The sequence below is a fragment of the Triturus cristatus genome, chromosome 2_2 (assembly GCF_964204655.1).
Source record: "Triturus cristatus chromosome 2_2, aTriCri1.1, whole genome shotgun sequence".
In the NCBI taxonomy this organism is placed as follows: domain Eukaryota; kingdom Metazoa; phylum Chordata; class Amphibia; order Caudata; family Salamandridae; genus Triturus; species Triturus cristatus.
Genome location: NC_140582.1, coordinates 669,828,564 through 669,848,567, shown reverse-complemented (window position 1 = coordinate 669,848,567; position 20,004 = coordinate 669,828,564). Strand labels below are relative to the sequence as shown.

The 20,004-nt window shown below is 49.4% G+C and overlaps 1 protein-coding gene across 1 annotated transcript in view; it reads left to right on the top strand.

Annotated features, from left to right (window-relative positions):
• SPATA4 (spermatogenesis associated 4) overlaps positions 1–20,004 on the top strand; it is a 226,303-nt gene that overhangs the window by 168,531 nt on the left and 37,768 nt on the right. Inside the window, exon 4 of the mRNA XM_085641866.1 lies at positions 3,360–3,580. Coding sequence (XP_085497992.1) covers positions 3,360–3,580 — 221 coding nt within the window. The remainder of the gene's footprint in view (positions 1–3,359; positions 3,581–20,004) is intronic.

The window sequence follows — 20,004 nt, the reverse complement described above, 5'->3', positions numbered from 1 at the left end:
GCAGGTGGGCCTCAACCTTGCATGGTCCCAAGTGGGCCAGTGGGTAATGTGTTCAGAAGTCCAGCATGAGGGGCGTGTGATCATTGTGTTTAGTGTGTGCGGTGTTTTGATTGACTGCATGTTCTTAACTCCATGTGACATCTGACGTTATGGTGTTTTGGTAATGCTGGCACTCCTCTGGCCATGTGTGCTTTATTGAGGCCAATTTCCCTGGACCATTGTGGTGTGCTGCGCTTATTTTGGGGATAGACCTGAGTTTCCTGTTCGCGTATTTGTCTGCCGGCTATGTGCCACCCCACCTCTGAGCTGTCAATTCGTTTTCGCGAGTCTAGGATGCAGAGCCTGTCTGATCGCGTATTTCTGAGTCGGGGTTGATGGAGAGTTCATGGCGGGCGAATTTGATAATAGTGATGCGATATCGTTCGTGTATGTGAGTGTTCTATTATAAGCATTTGCATTGTTTTAATCAATATCAACAGTGGAATAAGAACTGTGAAATGACCAGGGAAAAGTATGTTTATGATGGACACTTCTACCTGCTGTTTCCTCACCTTTAATTCACCCTGGGAGCCAGACTGAATTTGGAAACGTATCCTGTAATAGTTTAAACTTTCTGGAAGATGGTACCATTGGATCCCTTGGTAGCTTTGTCACACTTTCAGAAGCGATAGCGAGAAACCAGATATAGGTGCCACCTCATTCCCCTCATGCAAGTTCCTCTTTTTCTGCCCACTGTGACACAGATTGGGAGCTCTGCTTCCAACATTTTCCATTTTTATATCAATTTTGCAAAAATCTTTCTAGACAGTGTTTAGGCATGCCTCCCGGAAACAATGCAGGGTTTAAACTGCATTTTTTGGAAACTGATGTTGGTCATGGCTCCACACAATGGCTGCCTTTGGTGCCTTGACTCTAAACATGTCTCAGACATCTTCAATAAGTGTTCCCTGTGCAAAGCCAACTACATGGCCGAGCACAAGAAAAGGGGCAGCTCATCTTCAAGGTGCAGAATCTGTTGCTGCTCTTAGTCACATCCTTGAGTAAGTCCAAGAAACACAAAAACAGAAGACAAAGCGGAACTCACCACCCGTCCCCCTTCTGCCATTTCCGTTCTAGAGAGATGTTGTGCAGTCAGCATTTATAATCTCTGACTCTGGCAGCGTTTTACAACTCTGTCCCAATTCCAAGATTGGAGCTGATGCATCCCGAATTTCATATGCTTTTGTTAATTGCTCAGCAAATAGAAGCATTTTGGGAGTCAAAGCTGCTATTAATCCAAACGGTTCTTTGTCCCTCTGGTTCACCTTCTGGCTCCACAGACCTGTCAGGTTCTCCATTCTGAACTTCTCCGGCTCGTTCTTTCCCAGTTTTGACTGATGCTACTTGACCTCATCTTGACTCTTGTTCCATGCCACGTTGCACCTGAACGCCTTTACTGAAGGTCACTCCAGTAGTTCTAACTTAGACACTGGCCTCGGCTCAAGAGGCACCGGTTCCGAACAACACTCAGTTTCTGATTTCAGCCAGCTCTTGACCAGGGAGGGCTTTTATATATGTTTCCCTTTCTCCTTTTATTATGCTGCGGTGGGACCTTAATTGCCGTTTGAGCCTCTGTACAGTTGCACATTGCCTCAGTGAATTGCGTTTGTCCAACAAGTTTGTGCTTGGGCTCTGGCATCCGTTCTGGCAAAAGTGGTGTAGCCTTGTCTGTGGGGAATTCCGTCATGCCCCTGATGTTCACCTCTCTCTTATGATGAGAAGCCTCACTGATTTTATCCCTTGACTTCTAAATTGACAAAACTGAGAAACACCGAGTAGACGATAAACTCCTTCTGGTTTTGCCTGTGCACAAAAAGGAAAGGTAATCAAAAAGTGGAAATGATCAAGGTGGCTGTCCCTTGCATCAAGTTGTGGTATGTTCTGTCTAAAAAAGGTCTTCTTGAGGGCCTTTGTGCCCATTCTACTAGGGTGAAAACTGCAACTAAGGCTTTGGCTAAAGGCTTTCCAGTGCATGACGTGTGCTAAACGTCTACCTAATTGTCTGTCCATACCTTTATAAGACATTACTGCATTGCTTCTCAGGTGTCATTTTACCTGCACGGACCTTCAGACCTTCCTGCTGTGACTCCACTCCTCAGATTTGCCATCTTTGGGAGTCTACTGGTTTTGTAATGATTCAAAAGGTGGTGAATCTGCGGTCAAACTTTTTCATCAGAAGAGCAAGTTTTTTAACTTCTGTGACACCCTTTCTGGTGGATACTCTAGTCGCAGAATTCTCACAGACCTCCCTTTCATCACTACACTACCCCGCCCCCCCACACCCATCCCCCAATACTCTGGAGTGTACTTCTGGTAGGTCTTAAGTTTGCAATAGATATAACACACAGCATTTCAATTTGTAAGTCGGTCCGCATCTGAGGGTGAGGAAAAAACGGCTCATTACCTGATGTCAAGGTGCAGGTGTGGTACCTGTATGCCACTCCGTGCCATCACTCCCGAAGGTGGGGCAAAGCCACCACCGAGTCATTTAGCAGTGTGCGGTAGCTATTGCAGAAAGGTATCCGGATCCAGTCTGGTGCCTGGAAGGATTCAAAATGTGAGAAAGCTGTGGTTAGTTAGAGTATCCACCAGAAAGAGCGTTACCAAAGATAATTAACATGCTATTTGTAAAGCACACTTTCCTGCTGCTTAGCAGATGTGTGTGCTTAGCCCTGCCTATGGTACGTTGGTTATTTGAAAACCCGGGTCTTGAGCTTCTTGAAGAATTCAAGGAGAGAGGAGGGGGCACTGATGTGGTGTGTGAATCTATTCAGTGCTTTAGGAGTGATGTAAGGGAACGCCTGTTGTCCTGATCTGGGTCTGTGTATGCATGGGATGTGTGCGAGTAGGAGTCCTTTATAGCGGAAGTGCCTGTGTGGTTAGTAGAAGGAGATGCAAATTTCAGGTAGGCGAGGCCTAAGTTGTGCAGTGCCTTGAATGTGTGTGTGAAGAGTTTGAAATGAGCACCTTTGTGTATTAGGAGCTATGTGGAGCTCTCTGAGGTGTGGTATGATGTGATCTCTGTGTGGGAGGTTGAGGAAGAGTCTGGCTGCTGAGGTCTGGATGGTTTGTAGTCTTCTAGAGAGTTGCTCTGTGATCCCGGCATAGGGTGTTCTTGTAATCTACCTACTAGTGACTAGGGCATGGGTGACAGTTTTTATATTATTGCATATTCTTCAAGTAATCATTGTTTTCTTGCCAATTCCAATACAGATCTAGAAACTGAAGTAAAAAAGGAGCTGATGCCTAAGATCAAGATGTAATCAGTGTATTTACATTTTCCTATGTCAACATTCCTATCTATATTTTCTATTTTATAGAATTAAAACAACTCACCAGGAGGAGATTGACTTTACAGACCGCCCATACCAAGAGATTCTGCCAATGGTCGCTCGATCAACCGCTACAAAAGCAGTGAAGAACAACATAACGTTGAGTGAAATGTTGATAGAACCCGATGTAGTTGTCAACAAACAGAAGATACAGACTATTGTTAAAATACACCTTGAGCAGAGGAAACAAGAGAGAGTAGAGGATCCTAGTAAGTGATTTTATGTTTAAAACGTTTTTATTGAAACAAAACAAACCATGGGGGAGGGGGGTAGGAGGTTAGGGTACATTTAATACAATCAAAGAAAAAAGGTGCCACTCAAGAGGGTTGGCGATGGATAGCTCGATGGGCCAGGGGAAAAGCACAGTAAATGAAAGGCTGGAAATGCAAACTGTGGAATCCCTGCGTGCATATCCAACACCCCAAATCTGAGCAATAAAAACCAGCAGCAACTCGACAAAGCACAATCCACCCCCCCCCATCCCCCATCCCCCCAGTAAAGAAAGGAAGGAAGAAAAAACAATACCCCACCCCCCCCGTCCTATGGTCCCGCGTCAGATTAGTCCTCACCAAGAAGCCCCGCACCCCCTCCCCCCCCCCCCGAGGCCTCTATCTCACATGTGATCTAGTCCGCCGGGATCACCGGCGGCGTCAGCCTGAGAAGCCTAAGATACCTCGGACAGGTGAGCTCCCGGAATTCGGTGGACAGCAGCGCTAGAAAGGGTTGGCACAGCTCTTCAAATTGGTCTATTTCCCCCGCCACCGTGAGCGACAACTTCTCCATTCCCAGCACATGCCAAAGCCTATGCAACCAACCCGTGATGGAGGGGACAGTGTTGGTGCGCCAGTGGATAAGGATGTTCTGGACCGCAGACCCCAGCGCAATCGCGATCTGCCTGCCCCTGCGGGACTTCAGTGGGTACATTAGGTCATTGGGGAGGCCCAGCAGGACATACGCCGGGAAGCGCGGCAGCTCTATCTCGAAGTGCTTATCCACCTCGTCCAAAACTTCCTTCCAGTAAGCGGTCAGCACGGGGCAATCCCAAAGAATGTGTGAGGGTACCCTCCTGCCCGCAGCCCCGCCAGCACCCCTTGTCAGTGTGTTTATGCATTTCATACAGTCGCTCCGGGGTGTAATACCAATAAGTGGACACCTTAGTGAAGGTCTCCGTAAGGCCCGTGTGATATGCAGAGTGCCGCGCCCGATACGCAATTTTGTCCCATTCCTTGTGGCTGAGTGTCCTACCCAATTCCCTGTGCCAGCGCTCCCTCCCCGGGTTGTAATAGTGAAACGGCGGGGGTTGTAGGTACTTGTACAGATCGGTAATTAGCTTAGCGTCGGAGGTCCGGGTAGTCAGCCACCTCTCGTACGGTGTAATTTGACGAGCAGCGGTGTCACGCACCCGGGGCTGGAGGGCCCAATGCCGAACCTGCATGTAGCGCAATCTGTCCAGCTCCGTCAGGCCGAACTCCTGGCGGAGTTGCTGAAACTGAATCACTCCCTCCGGGCCATAGATCTGGAAGAGCGCCCTGCAGCCCGCCTGCACCCAGTGGGAGAAAACTCCCGGCTCCATCCCTGGGGAGAAGTCCGGGTTGCCCGCTATGGGTGTGAACGGCGAAGGGAAGGTGGTGAGGCCCCGAGCCTCACAGACTGCGTCCCACACCCGCAGGGGGACCCGCGTAATAAAAGAAGCGTAAAGGTTAGGGGGGCGGTGCGCGCGGCGCAAGAATGGAACCTCTTGTAAAGTGCGGCCCGCCACTGCCTGGTCTTGAAAGAGCCAGTGTTTGTTGGACTCCCACCTGCTCCACTCCACCAAATATCGCAGCTGTGCCGCCTGAAAGTACTTACGGAGGTCCGGAATACCGAGGCCCCCCGCCTCCGGAGCAAGCGTGGAGAGGACCCTCTTCATTCGTGGCTTGCGGCCCTGCCAGACAAAGCAGGAGATGTCAGCCTGCATTTGTCGTATCCAGCCCACCGGGGGCTGGAGAGGGAGGGCCCGGAAAAGATACAGTATCTGGGGCAGCACCGTCATCCTAACCGCCGCGATTGGCCCCAGCCAGGACAGTAGGCCTTTGCTCCAGCGACCAAGCTCCTCCTTGATCTTCCTGCTGAGGGAGGCATAGTTAGCCGTGACCATCTCCGGTAATGTGGGCGCCAGCAGAATCCCCAGGTATGGCACCGTGGAGGAGGACCACTGCATGGGGAAGAGTCGCTGAAGGTCCCTCCTGGTGTCCGCAGCAAGGGACACGTCTAACGCCACCGACTTGCTCATATTCATTTTGAAGCCGGCCACACAGGCAAAGGCGTCTAGTTCCTGGAGGCAAGCAGGCAGCGACCTCCTAGGGTCGTCCAAGGTCAACAGGACATCGTCCGCGTAGAGACTGACCGTGTGGACATACTGGCCCATCCGGACCCCAACCGCATCCGGGTTATCGCGAATCCTCTGAGCAAATGGCTCCATGTAGAGGGCAAACAAGAGCGGCGAGAGGGGGCAGCCCTGCCTTGTGCCGCGTTCGATGGCAAATCCACCGGAGCTACACCCGTTGACCCGCACCGACGCTGAAGGATGCTTATAACAGTTGAATACCATGGTGCGGAACTTATCCCCGATTCCCAATTTCTTGAGAACCAGCTCGAGATACGGCCAGTGAACTCTGTCGAAGGCCTTCTCCGCGTCGACGGACAGCAACATCCGCTCCCCCGGGATCCGCGAGGCCTTCTCCAGAACATGCGCCACCCGCTTGGTATTGTCAACCGTCTGTCTGCCGGGTACAAAGCCAGCCTGGTCCGCCTCCACCAATCCGGGGAGGTGTGGACCCAGCCTGGACGCTAGAATCCCTGTATACAACTTGAGGTCGACATTTAAGAGCGAGATGGGTCGATACGAACCGCAGAGGGCCCGGTCCTTCCCAGATTTCGGAATTACCGCGACCGTCGCCCTCAGGAGATCCGGTGGGATGGCTCCCGGTTCGGAAAAGGAATTAAATAGCCGAGTAAGGACAGGGGCAACAGCCATGCAAAAAGTCTTGTAAAACAAAGACGTGTACCCGTCCGGGCCCGGGGCCTTACCATGCTTCAGCCGCGCGATAGCGGAAATCACCTCCTCAACATGGATATCCCGCTCCAGGTGGTCCGCCCGAGCCGGATCCAGCACCGGAAGGGTCACCGACTCCAAATAGCCTTCGGCGTCCTGTGACGAGGAGGGTTCCTCCGCATACAGCGCCTCGTAGAAGCCGCGGAATGATTCCGCTACCTCTGCGTCCCCGGAGACGACCACCCCGTCCACGCCCACCAGTTCCCTCACGACGCCACGCTGCTGCGTGACCCGGAGCCGGTGTGCTAGGAGCTTGCCACATTTGTCCCCCCCAGGGTAGAAGGCGTGTTTCAAGCGCAAGGCGGCATACTCCGCCCTATCAAGATCCAATGCCGACAGGAGCTTCCTCGCAGCCTTCAACTGCCTCCACACCCTTGGCGCCCCCGTACGGCGGTGGACCTGCTCAAGCTCCCGGACCTGAACGGTCAGCTCGTCCCTCTTCCGTTGCCGCTCCCTATTTTCAGCTGCGGAGATAGAGATAAATTCCCCCCGGAGGACTGCCTTCAATGCCGCCCACTGTGTCGCCTGCGAAGTGTCGGTGTTGCTATTGTGAGTTAGGTAGTCCTGTATGACCTCCCCAATGCGCTGCACTACAGACTTTTTGTGTAGAAGGGTATCCCGGAGGCGCCACACCCCCCGAGAGGGGGAGGCCGCCGGCCACTGGAAAACGCCGGTGACTGGTGCATGGTCAGACAAGGTCAGGACCCCGATGTCCGCCGCCGTAGCAGCGGCATGCATCGGTCCACTCACCAGAAGGTAGTCCAGCCGTGAGTAGGTTCGATGTGCGTGTGAAAAGTAAGAGTAGTCCCTATCCGTGGGGTGCATGGAGCGCCAAAGGTCGTGTAAGTCCATTTCCGCAATCCGGGCCTTCACAGCCTGGGACAGTTCCCCCGTCTGCAGGAAGCGCTGCGCCGATCTGTCCATCACAGAATCAAATACAATATTAAGGTCTCCCCCCAAAATGACGTGGCGGTCGGGGGAAGCAGTGACATCCACCAACACGGAATCTAGGAAACGCTCTTGGTGGTCGTTTGGGCTATAAACGGAGCCAACCGTAAACGCTATGCCTCCTAAGCGCATGCGATACGCAAGAAGCCTCCCCTTCTGTTCAGCACACTTATACAAAACCTCCCCCCTAAAGGAGCTCGCTAGAAGAATGGCTACCCCCGCCGTCTTGTTCGCTGCCGAGGAGAAGAACTGGGTAGGGAACTTAGCAGAGCGCAGCCTATGGCAATCCCGGGACAATAAGTGGGTCTCCTGTAAAAGGCAAATGTCCGCCTGCGTCCCCTCCAGCAAAGATAAGATCGCTCTGCGCTTCACGGGGTTGTTCAGACCCTGAACATTAAGGGTCACTACCTTTAGGGCCGACATTCCTCTCGGGGATCGGGAGCGCCGTGCAATGGGCAGGGGATCAGCGGGTGGGGCGCGCGGGGCAGCCGCGCAGGACAAGCCATAACAGACCAAGCGTGGGCATGGACAACATCGGACGGGACCTCCCCAACCCCAGAACAACCCCTACACCCACCCAAAACACAACCCTGGCAACTAGCCAAACGCAAACTCAAACACCCCATTGTCCCAGTCAAGCCCCAAAACGGGCAAGTCCGTAGAAAGGAACGAAGTGGACGTCCAGCCACTCACCTCCAGCCGCTCCCCCCCGACCCCACCGCCCCGAACCCAGCAGTTAAAGAAGCTAAAGGCATCTCCCCCCGGAGTGAGTGTTAGGCCGTCAAGGCCACGCCGGTGGAGCCGGCCGAGTCCCTGGCCGCTGCCCTCAAAGCGTCAGCCATGTCCGCCCTGATGGTAGGGGAATCAGGACGCCCTGCGCTGGCCGCTAATCGTCGCCTCGCCGACCTCCGCCGGCTCCGTCTCTCCGAGGCCCTCCACGACGGTGTAGCTCCTTCCTCCTCCGCCGCCGTAAGCCCCAGGACTCCACAAATGTCCTGCAAGGAGCGTAGCTGGTGTAGCACCCCGTTCCATCGGAAGATCAGGCGGAAGGGATGACCCCAAGAGTACGGCGTCTCGTGCTCGCGCAAAAAGTCAGTGGCAATCCTGAAGGACCTGCGTTTCTGCAGCGTGATGGCGGAGAGGTCCTGGTAAAGCGCCACCGGCCGCTCCCGGAAAGTCAGGGGCTGTTTCCTGCGGGCCTCAGTCATGATGCGTTCCTTCAGCGGGAAATCGGGCAGGAAGGCCAGAATGTCCGGTGGAGGTGCCGATGACTGGCGCTGCCTGCCAACCCTATGTGCCCTGTCAATGCTAATGGGGAAGTCTGCCGCTTCCCCCAGGATCTCTCGGAACAGGTCCCGCAGGTAGCTCCCCAGATCGGACCCCTCATCTGCAGTCGGCACACCACGCACTCGAATGTTGTTCCTCCGTGATCTGTTCTCAAGGTCCTCAGAGTGGGCCTGGAGCTCAACACACTGCTCCCGGAGGCGGAGAACGTCCTGTTGGAGATGGCCTATCTCCTCTTCCCGGCGTTGGGCCTCCGTCTCCACCGTTTCAACGCGCTCGCCAAGGCCCTCCACTTCCCTGCGCACTTCCCGGACCTCGCTGGCCACCTCCCGCTTCAGTGTCTGGAAGTCCTCCCTGAGGGAGCTAAACAGTTCCTCCATAAAGGTCCTCGTGACGGGTGGCTCCCCCCCAGTCACGTCCGCCGAGGCCCGGGAGGTCCCCGGCGAAGGCTGTGTTCTGTCCCTCAGTGGCTGGGCCCTGCCAAGCATGTCCGGCAGGGTGCGGTCCCCCTTCTTCGAGCCACCTCTTCCAGACATCGCAAGCACTGCGGTCGGGCCCTGGTCCAGCCGCCCCAGGGATGCCCAGCTGCTGGCAAGCACTCGACGTGGGTGTCCCCCCACAAGCAGGGTCGCTGCGTCACAGGTGACAAGATGGCGGTCCAGTCCGGTCACCGCCAGCCGCGGGTGCCCATCCGAGACAGGAATGGAAGCTACAGTGAGGGGCTCCTCGTCAGCACATCCCCCAAAAAGTCATCCCGGCAGCCGCGGCGGTCACATACATCCACCAGCAAGGGCTCCGGTGAAGGCCAACACCACTGATCCCACAGGGACAAGATGGCGGCAGGGCGAGGCAGGGCAGAGCGACCAGGCCCGACGACACCACCGGGGCCCCCAAAACGCACAGCAATCAAATAGGTTCCACCGCCGGTGTCAGTCTGTCACACGCAGGGGCCCAGATGGTCCGACCCCAACAGAGAGTCCGCCGTACTTCGGCCAAGGGACAGGGGCCTACACAGTGCGAAGTGTCGCCGACACAGGTCTGAGTGCCAAAGCACCCGTCCGAAGTCTTCCGCACCGTCGGGTCCCCTCCCGCAGGGCTCCTTCACCCTCCGTCGAGCGACGGGCCAAATTCCCTCCAGATCGCAACTTTCAGCACCAGGCCCAGCCGAGGCGCCCGGACAGCACTCCGATGCGCTCCGCCTCTCAGGCCCTCCTTCGCTCCTCGAGCTCGATCGGACTTTTTGGGGGCTTCCCCCGAGGCGATCAGAACCAAAACGGCAACAACGTGCGCATCAGGTGCTCCGCCACGCTCCTCTTCCACGCTGAGCCTCAGCGGGGGGAGAAAAGCATAAGAAAAGGGCTCAAGCTTGGCCGGGCCGGAGGAGCTACGGGAGGAAGCGTCCGCTCACCCCGCCATCTTGGCCACGCCCCCCTAGTAAGTGATTTTAAAAGCCAGCTAAATAGTATATGTTAAATTAAGGGAAAAGGTGGATTATACAAATACATGTATTTATTCCTGATATATTTTATCCCGCGGACGAAATAAAACACAGTGGCAGGTATTTTTCCACTTTTAATTATATGAAAAATGAGCACATCTCTTCAGAAGGTATGTAATTTTGGGTGTAATAATTAGGCCTAATGAAACCTATTGTGCCAATTTCTGTCTTGTGAGGCTATCTCCGGCCTTAACCCTCATCCACTTGCCTCATTAGCACTTTCAAGAGAAGTACGTGCGTGCAGCTTGGGGTCTTCAAAGTTGCTTTCATTCTAAATTGTAACCCTTCCTGGGGCATACATAACCTGAAAATACTGATAAAATTGGTAGGCAGTGGATGGATCTGTTTCACGTTTTAATACGTAAAAACATATTTATGCGTGAACATTTACAAATACTTAAAACAGGGATCCTTGTAGTTCTTAGACCACCTGACTTACTCTGACAAAGAGCCCGCTATCTCCCTCAGAAAATGATCTCACATTTTCTTAGAGAAGGGAAGTTGTCTAATGTTCTCCCATTAAAAAATGGGTTCCTAATGCTAAGGTCTTTAACTGTTTTAGCTTGATTAATTTAATTTCTGTCAAATTGACCCACAATATTATTTATTTCTTCTGTTCTTCCTGGTTCTAGACCACTTCGCTGTGAGGTACCACACCCTCCTTCATCTTTCCCATTAAATGTAATCCTTATGCCCAGTCACAGGTGCAGCTGAATGTGTTCTACTCTTTCTACTCTTATATCTATGCAGAAGCTACAAGTCCTCCTAAAATGTATTATGAGAAGATAGATTAGGGTATCATGATGGCACAATTCCAGTGGTTCATGATAATGACTCTTATTGACTTAAATTAATTCATGCAGAACTGAAAATAAGCTGACAGGAGGACAAGTATAAAGCTCTTGGGTCTCTCTTTTTGGCCCACCTGCGCATAGTATCCATGGTGCCTCTAGATACAGCAGTGTTGATGTCCAGAGCCCTTTGCAGCCTATGTCATTCAGGTATAATGCTTTCTTTATTTTGTACTCCGCTTGTCTGTTCAAAATGAAGGCCATAACGAGATTACACACTGCTTTCTAAGTGTAAAGATTTTTGTTTAGATCTTGATAATCAATTGAGCAATTACATTGGCCTGCAGAATGCACAGCCTGTAGCTGGCTTGCTTGGTTTGAGTATCAGATTAATTGTGTCATCGAATGATGTGGGTTGACTTCCTTAACCCTGAATATCTCCTGAAAGACTCTTAGGAGTACTGGCAGTAATTGGACTCCAAAACCCTTGTAAAGGGCTGCCATGAAGCTATCTGGCATTGGAGCCTTGGAAAACTTGAATCTCTAGATGGCTAGGAAGACCTTGTCATTTTAGAATTGGCTCCACTACACTAGCCACGTCTGCGTCTGGAAATTGGGGAAGCTGGGCCTGAAACACAAAGTCTCTCCAGGTCGCGGTCTGTGTTCTTGTTAGGTCTCGCCTAGGCAGCGCTTACGCTGTCTCTTCAAGACATGCTGTATTCAGGTTATGTGGGTCAAGCTCCACTTACTTACCACCCATCTTTTTAAATGGCTCCTGTCCCTGTCCTTTGTAAATGGTGGCTTTTCATTGGTCATTAGGCTTTGTAGTCCCTCCTTAGTACGGCCTTGTCTCTTCTTGTAACCTCCCATGAGGACACCCCCAGTTACATGTGTTGTTAAGCCCTAGGTTTTAATTACAGCCCCAAGGCACTACTTTCTTAAAGACTCCGTGCTTAGGGCTTTCAGCAGGTCCTGTGTGTACGCGCACTCACAGAAGAGATAGTATGTCGTCTCGTCCGCGGTGCACCGTCTCAGGCAGGACTTGTATCGGTTGAGTCCTCTTGCATGAATGAAGGCTCTCACGGGAAGTCCTCCTTGGATGGCCATCCAGGTGATGTCTTTGTGCTGGTTGATTAGGCTCTTGGATGCGACGTTTCCCCACACGTGGTCCGCTGTGGCAGAGGGGAGGGCGCTGATCGGTTCGCTGATGTCCTTTGCTCGTATCTGGCGTTGGACAATCTTCGGGGTCCATGTGGTGGGGCGGCAGCCTCCAGCCCGAACTCCTTCACCAACTTCTCCACTTCCTTGTAGAACCACGGGGTCTCCCAGTAGTACGGGTCGGCACTCACCAACTCTGCCCATCCGAGGTGCCTCCACGTTGGCATCATGAAGAATCTTGCCTTCAGAAAGCCGATGTGGCTCTCGTCTTTGGTCCTCAGGGTGCTCCTTACTTAGTGGTACACGAAGATTCCCCTCAGGATGGTGACAATGTCTGGCACTCCCTTGCTCACTAGGGACATCTAGGCACAGCTTGATGTGCTGCACCTACCACATCTAATTTATATTCGACCGTCTATAAATTTCCCATTATCAGTTCCACATAGAGTACAACCTAATCTGGCATTAATATAATAATAATTTTGTCACATTTCAAAGCTACTAATTTTTTCCAGCTTGGTTTCAGTGGTGCTAAAGGACGGATGTATGGCATTTTAGGTTCCCTGCACTTTGGGTTTGTTTTGAATCAACATATCTTTTATGGAAAGTGTCTTCAGGGTCTTCATCCAGGAGGATGCTATTTTTGATGGCAGGTGGTCAGTTATGTTAGAGGCAGCAATTAGTCTAGTTGGGCTCACACAGAAGAGGCAGATCGACCCTAGCTCCTAGGTCCTCAAACCAATATTTAATCTCTGTTGGAGTAGTGCTGAATTAAACTCCATGTGGATGGGGGCTGCAAAAATCGAGTGCCGGGTCGGGGCTGCGCAGCGCAGCGCAGCACTATTGTGTGAGCCTCCCTCCATTTGCATATATTGTGCGTGAAACATGTATGCCAGCATTCTGAATGATTAGCTACTCAATCACCTGGTGCTTGTGGCTTCCTGATGACTGTGTTTGTCAGAGACTTGGGGATCATACCACTGAACTTGCGTGCTTTAATCATAAAACTCAACTCATCCAAGCATGCGACTGGTGACCATGAGCTTGGGCCTGGCTCATATGGAATCTCTGCACCATACTGCAATATTCTTTGGAGATCCTTCTACAATGAGCTGCGACTGCTTATTCTGATTAATGCTGCAGCTTACAGCTTTCCATGGTGGCTGCCATTTTGGATTCTGTGTCTTATTCAGGCAGGAAGGTGGTCGGGTGTTGAAAATCTCCACCTCTCTAATAGAGCACTAGCCACCTCCTTGCCTCTGCTTGGTCTTGATCACTTGTGTGATTGATGCCGTTCTAGAAAATGGTTGCATGCCATCATTTCAATACAAGGGTCCCCTGTAGGAAAGGACATTATGTGTGCCTGAGAAATAGAGACCTCTGTAGGGTGTATTTTTAGGTATATTGTGTATCACTTAACAGATGTATCGGGAGTAATCATGAGTATTGGAGTAATATTTGTGCCATTACTTTGTTTTTGTACTCCACATATGGCCTCAATTTGTATTTTTAAAGATACCCCTTGGGCAAAAGTGATGCCACTAGCACAGTAAGATACTCCATACACTTCCAATACATACCACTAATATTGCAGCCAACTTACCCACCCACTTGCCAGTGGCTGCTACAGAACAGCACACTATTGTGGTGAGAAGGATAATACCACTTTCTAGGTCAGAGAGGACCAGTGCTTGACCAACACTTCTTTCCAGTAGATTTCCAAAAGCTGTCTCTTGTCATAGGAATAAAAAAAGAAGGAAAAAAAGAAACCCGCCTGATTTGTTTGTGTGGGAGAGACTAGCCCGAACTTGCCTGTTTTTAAACTGCCACCGCTAACAACTTTTGACTGTGTGAGGCTTTGCTTGGTCTGAAACGGACGCTTGCGGCGTTACTGACTGCGTGCCACACCTCGCTCTCACTTGACTTGTTTGCTTTTGAATGAGGCCCTCAAGGTGTATGCCATTGTTCGTGGGAGCCCCAAACCGTTTCATTATCCATTGTCCTGAGGCTACGGGAGGTGCGTATCTTTGATAATTGCCTTTCTTCGCGGACTTCACCTAGGGTGACCAACTGGCATGGGTGTAAATTCAGGGCGGTTAGTGAAAAATTCAGGACTAAGGGTCAAAATTCAGGACATAAATTCAGGACAGAAGGTCAAAATTCAAGACAAAACTTTGGGACAAAAAGTAGTATTAGAGACACATCAGAGGTTCAGCGGTAGTATATAAGTAAGTAAGTAAGCAAATAGACAACCACTTAAGTACAAGCCAAAATAAGTTTATATTAGGTTGAGACAATCTTACACTTCACATTTTTTCGGTATGCGCGCAGCTTTGAGCAACTGTGCAGGTCTTTTTGTGGTATTTCATATGATAATAATCTATTTATATGGTTACTGCAATGGATTGTCCAGTCTGATATTTTGTTTACAACTCATGGTCCTGAGCAGGCATGTTTGGTGAGAGAGGTGATCGGGAAGATCTGCTCGTATAGACTTTGTTACTGGGATCTCATATCTGAGTGCCATTGTGAGATGTAAAGTGGCATGCATAGGTGAACTAAAGGGAGGATTGCTGTGACAAACCCACTATAGGGAACGCAGTATGGGTGTTTCAGCAAGTGGAATTTAAAATATGGAATCTGGCTTTGCTTATAAGGGCTTCACAGAGAGTTGCACTAGCTGACAGAAGTCATAAAGGTGGTTTTCCCTGCAGCTTTCTTAAAGAAGGCACTGTGGATACACTATTACACAGTTTATTTTTGATGCCCTGCCTATTGTTACAAACAATATACATCTCAAGCACAGCTCATGACACTATGAGGCTCGCCCTAAAACCTTACACCTAAAACAAAACATGCAAACATTTACAATTACTAGTGTAACATTCAAGTAGCAGTTGGGTGTCAATCAAAATGTCATATGCATGATGTATAGATCCTGCGCAAATACAGAAAAGTCACACATAGGCAAGGGAGAAGCCAGAAAATGTAAATACCTCCCACTTTGATCTAAAGCTCCTATGGCACTAAGAAATTAAAGTAAGTAATTATAACCCTCCCCAGAAGAGCTCTCTTGTCGAAGGATCTAGCCATTCATCCTTCCATCAAACCCCTGATATCCATTATTTCACATTTACATTCTGTCATCCAATCATTCTTTCATCCATCATTAAGTCTTTAACCATTCATTCTGTCCTTCCATCCATGTTCCCATCCATATGCAAACCTATTCAGCCCTTTGGAAACCTATCCATCACCTTCCCTTCCAGCCATCATTTTACTGAAAGTGCTGAAACTATTTCCTTACATTTCGACCAATGGAGCAAAATGATTTCGAGTAAAGTATGGTCATACCCTAAAATTTGTAAAGATCCCACGCCTCATCCACCTCTGACGAGGCTTCCACCTCATCTCACACATCTCAGAAAAGAAGCCATGGTTATGCTCCAGAAAGGATAGGATAACATTTCTAAAGTGCACTAATACCTGAGGGTGTCAAGACTCTGGGCAGACGGAGAGGAGAAGGAAGGCACAAATCAGCCAACTATGTCGAAAAAAGCCAAGTTTTCAGCAGCTTTCTAAACGGCTGAAAAGATTCTACATTGGAAATATAGAGGGGAAGTGTGTTCCAGAGTTTGGCGGCCACCACAGAAAAGGAGTGTCTGCCCCATCTGACCCTTGGAATTTAGGAGAGATCAGTTTTGTCTTGGAGGAGGATCTCAAGTTCCTCCCGGGGGTGTACCATTGGAACATGGTTTTCAGCTGCGGCGAGCCTTTGCTGTGCAAGGCCTTGTGAACCGTACTAAGGACCTTGAAGGAGATGCGCTTCCTGATTGAGAGCCAATGCAAAGCAAGGACCCCCTCCCTGGCTGATTGGTGCTTTGGAATGTTAAGGATCAGCCTGGCCGATACATTCTGAACAACCTGAAACTTGTTCAGGGAAGTCACATTGATGGAGAGGTACAGTGTATTGCAGTAATTAAGCCAGGAGGTGACTAGCGCAATGATGGTGGGCCGATGAACTTAGGATGGAATATATGGCTGCACCTTTCTGAGGGTTTTCAAGATAAACAGGTGCCGACAGTGCGGGTGACCTTAGTGTCAAAGGTCGGACCCTTGTCGAAAGTGACCCCCAGGTTTTTAGCTGCCCTAACCAGATGGAATTCTGCAGACCAAAAACTAGAAGCTCGGTTTTATCGGCATTAATCCTAAGGGAGTTATTCTTCATCCAGCCGATAATGCTTGCCATGCAATGGTTACATATGTCTGCGAACAATTGCAAATTATTAGAGATGGAAACAATGATTTCTATGTCGTCCGCATAGGAAATCACCTAGAAATCAAATGATCTCACAAGCTCAGCTAGAGGGGTCACGTAAATATTAAAGAGGGTGGGGCTCAGTGAGGAGCCCTAAGGAACTCCGCAAGGGAGGCTAAAGACCTTAGCTTTGAAACTTCCGCAGCTGACGATGTTCGTTCTCCCTGTCATAAAGGAGTGGAGAAGCTGCAAGGCCTTTCCCATAACTCCCACTTCCTGCAGACGTTGAAACATGCGCATCGGGCAAACAATATGGAATGCTGCCGACAGATCGAGCAGAATCAACACCGCCGATCCAACCTGATCTACCTTCATGCGGATATGATCAGTGACAGCAATGAGTGCAGACTCGGTGTTGTGATCGGCTTCGGAACCCATTTTGAGTGCCTCACTCTCTGGTGTGGAAAGGCTTTTATTCCCGTTTCTTTCTCATAAAAAAGAAGTTGGGAGAGTGGAGGCCAATTCTAGATCTCAGAAAATTTAACAAATACCTGTAGAAGAAGTCCTTCCGCATAGTCACTCTCCAGGAAATACTACATCTTCTCAATCATGCAGATTTTATGACACTAGATTTGCAGGATGCATATTTCCACGTCCCTATTCGTCCCAAACATCGACAGTTTCTCCGTTTCACTGTGGCAGGTGCTCATTTTCAGTTCAGAGTCCTCCCTTTTGTTCTGCGGTCAGCCCCAAGAGTATTCACTAAGTGTCTGGCTCCAGTTGCTGCTCATCTCAGGCTTCAGGGCCTGCAGCTGTTTCCTTACCTAAACGACTGGTTAGTGATAGCACCATCTTTTCAACAGGCCTCAAAAGCAACTTCAATCTGCCTACAAATGTTTTGTTCCCTGGGGCTAACTCTGAATTTTCAGAATTCAGTTCTGCAACCGTCTCAAAAGACGCTTTTTCTCAGAGCAGTCCTAGACACTATCCTAGACAAGGCATTTGTGTCTATAGAAAGGCAAACACACCTTATTTTTCTCTAGCGACAAAGCTAAAGGGAAAAAAGTTTGCTTCTGTGAGGCTGATAAAATCTCTACTGGGCATGATGTCCTCTGCAATTCTGATGGTACCTTGCGCTCATCTCAGAATGAGATCAATACAGGAGGAACTTGACAGTCAATGGCTTCAGGTGACCGGATTGTTTGACAACTTGGTGCAAATAACTCCAGTCATGAAGACAGCTCTGCTCTGGTGGCAGGGCTCCAGAAATCTCTTAATAGGGCTAACATTCCTTTCTCAGACACCGGATTTCGTCCTCACTACGGACGCTTCTCTAGAAGGATGGGCAGCCCACCTTCAGGACCTCCGGATAAGGAGCAAGTAGTCCAAAGCGCTCTCAAACATGCACATCAACTTTCTGAAGCTCCGAGTCCTTTCTCTAGCCGTACAGGCTTTCCTCCCAGGGATTCAGGGGGCCTCGGTTCTGATAAGGACAAATAATACCACATGTATGCATTACCTGAACAAACAAGGAGGCACACTCTCCTATATCCTATCGCAGGAGGCTCAGGAAATCTGGAAGTAGGTTCTCTCTCACCACATCTCTATCAAGGTGGAACATCTCCAAGGAGTGAAGAACAGTCTGATGGATACTTTGAGCATGACTTCCAACTCTTGCCACGAAGGGCAGCTAGACCAGAAGGTTCTGGAGTCCATTTAACAGATGTGGGGCAAGCCCATCTTGGATCTCTTCGCTTCAGGAATGTCCATTTTTTTCCAGCTCGGAGCCAGGAAAAGGTTCGTGGGGAAACGCCTTTCTAATAAGGTGGACAGGGATCTTCGCCTACGAGTTCCCTCCTTTTCCGTTAATTCCGAGGCTTCTGATGAAACTGAAAACAGAGCCCTGCCAAATGATTCTCATTGCTCCATGTTGGCCACGCCAGCATTGGTTCACAGAGCTTCTCCTGCTCTCATAATGCAGATGTTATCGCCTTCCAGTATCATCGACACTCTTAACAATGAGCAGGGGCCAGATTCTCCATCCACACCCAGCCCTACTGCAGCTACATGCATGGTTACTGAACTCGCTGAGTTCAAGGACTTAGACCTGCCGCAAGACTGTAGAGAAATCCTTTCTAAAGCTAGGGCACCATCCTTGATTAAAACTTACACTCTCAAATGGAAACGTTTCTGTTCATGGTGCCTTCATAGCAGTGTGCACCCACTTGAGTCTTCCTCCAGATATAATTTTACCTTATCTGCTCTCCCTGGCTAGCTCTCCCTGGCTAAACCTGGCCTTATGTTCACATCTTTTAAGTTACATCTGGCTGCCATCTCTACTTACAGGCGATCTTCTGGAGGTTTATCTCTTTGTTCATGTTGACTGGTAAAACAGTTTATGAAAGGACTTTTCAGAGTGTACCCTCCTGTAAGAGGTCCTCCTTCGGTATGGAGACTTAATCTGATTCTGGCTCAACTTATGAAACAGCATTTTGAGCCTATACACAGAGCTGAGCTCAAATACATTCACTGGAAAATTGCTTTATTGTTGGCTCCTACTTCTGCCAGGAGAGTCAGCGAAATTCAAGGCTTCACAATTAAAGAGCCTTACCTTCGCTTTACTGATGAATACATTCTCCTTAGAATGAATCCAGTATTTATTCCAAAGGTACCGTCAACTTTCCACCTTAATGAGCCGGATATTCTCTGAACATTCTTTCCTAATTTTAATTACCCAGCTGAAAAGGCACTTCATTCATTGGATATAAAAAGATGCCTCAAGTTTTATCTTTCATATACTAAGAGCATCCAGAGATCTGATCAACCGATTGTGTCCTATGGTGCGCAAAAGTCAGGTACTGCAGTGACTAAGGCAACAATTGCAAGGTGGATTGCGGCTGCTATTCACTTTTTCCATGCTAAAGCAGGCAGACCGCTTTCTTTCAAACCTAAGGCTCATTCCACGTGAGCAGTGTCCTCAGTGGAGCTTTTTGCCAGAGTGCCATTGGATAAAATTTACCGTGCCATGGAAAAATGTGCATACATTTACGCTGCATTACTGCTTGGATTTGACTACAGAGGGAGAAGCTGCGCTAGGACAAGCAGTCTTACGTAATCTTTTCCAATAAGGTAAGCCTCTGTTTTGGAGGTGATTAATTATTGATGCTAATTCAATGTATTTGCTTCACATGTGATTGCTATGTTGAGTTCTCTTTATGCATATATGCTTCTATTTTATATTGTCATACATATGAAGTAGATATGTACATGTATATCTATTTATTAGTATATCTATTAGCCATTCATAATATACCCGCCATCCTCTAATATTAAAATTGTATAACTGCTAGACATTCTGATTTAAGCATGTGATGCTATGAAAGAACCAATACTGGTTAAGAAAACTAGTTACTTACCTGTAACTTCAGTTATCCAGTATTGGTATCTTTCATAGATTAACATGCGAACCACCCTCCTCCCCGGTGAGGCTTCCCTTATTACTGATATATCACTCTTGCCACTTGTGCTAGAAAATCTGAGGGACTTGCCTCTCTGTGGAGTGTTCTAGAGCCTGAGTGGCTGTATTTCAGCCTTGGTTTTTT